The sequence below is a fragment of the Oryza glaberrima genome, chromosome 11 (assembly GCF_000147395.1).
Source record: "Oryza glaberrima chromosome 11, OglaRS2, whole genome shotgun sequence".
Classification (NCBI taxonomy): Eukaryota; Viridiplantae; Streptophyta; class Magnoliopsida; order Poales; family Poaceae; genus Oryza; species Oryza glaberrima.
In genome coordinates, this window is record NC_068336.1 from 18,148,573 (window position 1) to 18,152,166 (window position 3,594).

A 3,594-nucleotide genomic window follows, 5' to 3' on the forward strand; every position below is an offset into this window, starting at 1 on the left:
ATTGAGAATTGCTTAGTAATTCTTACAGCAAAGTGCGGATAATTACCTAGTATTTTAAATGTTAAGACACAATATTTAATTCAAGTCTTTTCGTTGTTTAAATTATTTTCAAATAAATCCTGTATTGGACTCTATATGCAGATTAGTTTTCAAACTTAACGAAGTTTGAGCAGAAAAGCTAGAAATTTGCATTTCATGGTATAAGCGTACTAGTCTTTCAAATACTGATTTTATATAAACTGAGATGGCATCATGATACTTCTTGTTCCTGATTGTCCCAAAGTTCTGTAAGCCATATAACTTACTCCCTCCATACCAAAATACATGACAATCCTAATTTTCGCATAACGTTTTGACCATCGATCTTATTCAAAAATTTAGTATAAATATGTAAAGTATGAGTTAAGACCATAATTTCTCCTATGGTAAAACAAGTCACAACGAGATAAATAATATTTATTTACTTATTACAATAAGACGAATTATTAAACGTGATGCGAAAAGTACACATTTCGGGACTGTGGGAGTATTTAGTTATTTCCCATTATTTTATAGTATCTTATTTCCGTCTTTTTTTTTTACTTGCATACTCTGCACGACCGCACCCACACTCAAGACGCTTCAAGCTCAGCAGCGAATGGATCGAGCTCGCTAGCTTAGCTATGGCTTCGAGGCTCAAGCAGTAGTCGACTTCTTGACTTCGTCGCCGACATGGCCGCCGGTGGCACTGGCACGCAGCACCATCGTCTCAATGGTGAGCCCCGGCCCGACCCCAACCATGGCACCCCACTCGCAGTACTCGTCCGACTCCTCCTCCTCTTCTTCCCCACCATCCCGCCGCCGGCGCCGGCGTCGCAGCTCGTCGAGGACGAAGATGATCGCCGCGCCGCTCATGTTGCCGTACTCGCTCAGCACCCGCCGGCTCGCCGCCAGCTTCCCGGGCTCCAGCCGGAGACCCGCCTCGTAGCTTTCCAAGATCGCGCGGCCGCCCGGGTGCATCGCCCAGAAGAGGTGGTTCCATCCGCCGCCGCCGCCGGCGAGGCCGAGCGGTGCCAGCGCGTCCTCCATGCACCGCTCGATGCCGGCGCGCACCAGCGCCGGCACCTCGCCGGAGATCTTGTAGTCGAGGCCGCGCTCGCTCAGCTGCAGGGAGACTCTCTGGTGGGTCCCGGCTATGGTGGTCTGCGACGCGGACAACATGTGGAAGATGGGGGGGTGTTCGACGGGGGCTCCCGGGTCGTCGTCGCCGTCAGTGCCCACGATGACAGCACCGGCGCCATCGCCGAACAGCGACGCGGCGACGAGGGCGTCGAGGCGGGCCTCGTCGGGGGCGGCGAGCGCTATGAGGAAGACCTCCGCGCACGCCACGAGCACGCGCGCGCCGCGGTTGCTCTCGGCGATGTCCTTGGCGAGGCGGAGCGCGCTGCAGCCGGCGGAGCAGCCGTGCATGTAGAGGACGGTGCGCTGGACGGTGGCGCGGAGGCCGAGGAGCTCCGCGAGCCGCGCGTCGGCGCCGGGGGCGTGGGCGCCGGCGTTGGTGGAGACGACGAGGTGGGTGATGTCCGCGGCGGGGCGGCCCCACTCGGCGATCGCCCTCGCCGCCGCGGCCATGGCCAGCTCCGGCACGGCGTCCCTGGCGATGCCGAGGCGCGCGTCGAGGGACGGGGCGGCGCGGTCGAGGAGCTCTGGATGGGCGGCGATCATGTCCTCCGTGAGGCACAAATGGCGCTTCCTGATGCCTGATTTGTCACCTGCCAATGAAGCGAAAATGTTTCAACATTAACAGAGAAACTGAAGGAATTAAAAGATGGAGAAACGGTTTCAACATAAAATAAAAGGATTAATAAAAGGTTAATAGTTTTAGTGGATTAATAGTTTTATTATTTCTCTGTTATTTTAGTGGATTAATAGCTTGAAACTGAAGGAATCTAATGTCTCAACATTAAATTAAAAACATCTGATGAAGCATATCATCGTTTAAGAAATCTCACACATCCTCTTCATCTTGGCTTTAAGGTCGACCAGGTGGTCGCTCTTGGTGACCCGGAAGTACCAGTCGACGTACTCCTCCTGGGCCACGCACTTCGCCGGGTTCGCCGTCCCGATGGCGAGCACGGCGGCGTGCGCGGTCTCCATCGTCGGCAGTGGGCTCGCCATGGCAGTCGCCGTCGTCGTCGTCGTTGCCGAGATCGAGAACGAAAAGCACTGTAAGGTGAGAGAGGATGCACACAAGAAGGCCAAAGCACTGTACTCTATATATATTGCAATGGCTGAATTGAAAGCTACGGAGTATCAAGCGATCGAGAGAGTGTATTCTATCTGAACCTTAATTAATTGGCTCCAATCTGCCAACGACCATGAGCTAGCTTAGCATGCAAACGAGCTGCATTGCATGCTAGATTTCGCATGATTCATGCTAATATTGGCATGGTGTTTTACTGATATTACACATGTTGCAACAGATTGAAAGAGCGGAATTAGAGATTTCAGCATATGTGCTCGATCAGCAGCGGACAGATTTAAGCATCGTTAGCCTACCTGCAGGTTGGGAATGCTTGATGTAATTTAATTGGAAATATATGGCAACAATTTACAAATTGGATGTCAGGGAAATATCACCGATTGTTCCAGAAGAACAATGTATAATTTGGAAACTAAAGATGTCCCAGACGGTGCTTGCGCCGGAGGGGGGGGGGGGGGGGGGGGGGGGTTGACATTTGTTTTGTGACGGAGTCATAACTGTTCATAGGGTGACGAGAGCTGGGCAATGATAACCCTTAATACCTCGAGCCAATAGGTGATCAATAGTTAAGAGAGCTTATGGCAAAAGTCTTGTTTGCTCCGTGTCTGGTGTGGATTATGTCGACTTCCGTGGGCGGCGGTTTTCTCCTTAGAGGCGTTCTTAGGTAGTTCTCTCTTCCTTTCAGGTGAAAGCGTTATCTGTTGTTTGGGACAGATGTTACCAACATCTTTGAGGTTGTATCCTCTTGGAGCCTTCGCCTAGATGATTCTGATCCTCGATTGGGTTGGTTAGGATGTTGTGACAGTTATCAGTTTCTTTTAAATTAACCATGTATGGTTTTTGTCTAGTTTTTCCGAGACATTTAATTATTTGCCACTTTTAAAATGTGCCAATTAAGAATTTGTCACTCGTTATCTATGACATGTGGGCCCTCATGTGTCCATGATATATGGTTCAGCGTCGCAAGTTCTTTAGAACCACTCGTAATGGCAAATAGTTAATTATTTCAGTTTTTCTAGTAAATTAGGTCAATCTTTTTCGATTTCAGACCAATTCGCGTGGTGCGTTAGCGTGACAGGATTTTCTGGAGTACATTGCTTGCTCGGTGGCTGTGATAGGGGATGGGTAGTGCCTAGCCCTCTCCAAGACTCCAACATATTATTTTGACACATAATTATAAACCATCTATTATATACTAAAAGTCCGTTAAACTTCCTACAAACACTTCTAAGCCACTACATGGCATCTCTACAAATGCTTCTAGGCCGCCAAGTGGCGCTCTAATAAATAACTTCCTACAAACGCTTCTAAGCTACCACATGGCATCTCTACAAATGCTCCTAGGCTGCCAA

At 49.7% G+C, this 3,594-nt stretch overlaps 1 protein-coding gene across 1 annotated transcript; it reads right to left on the reverse strand.

Moving 5' to 3' along the window:
* Positions 1-421: 421 nt before the first annotated feature.
* Positions 422-2,218, reverse strand: LOC127754155 (bisdemethoxycurcumin synthase-like). Its single transcript, XM_052279631.1, has 2 exons — positions 1,992-2,218; positions 422-1,751 (listed from the first exon to the last, which is right to left on the reverse strand). The coding sequence occupies exons 1-2, from the start codon at positions 2,155-2,157 to the stop codon at positions 676-678; spliced, it is 1,242 nt and encodes a 413-aa protein (XP_052135591.1). The 5' UTR covers positions 2,158-2,218; the 3' UTR covers positions 422-675.
* Between the last annotated feature and the right edge of the window lie 1,376 nt (positions 2,219-3,594).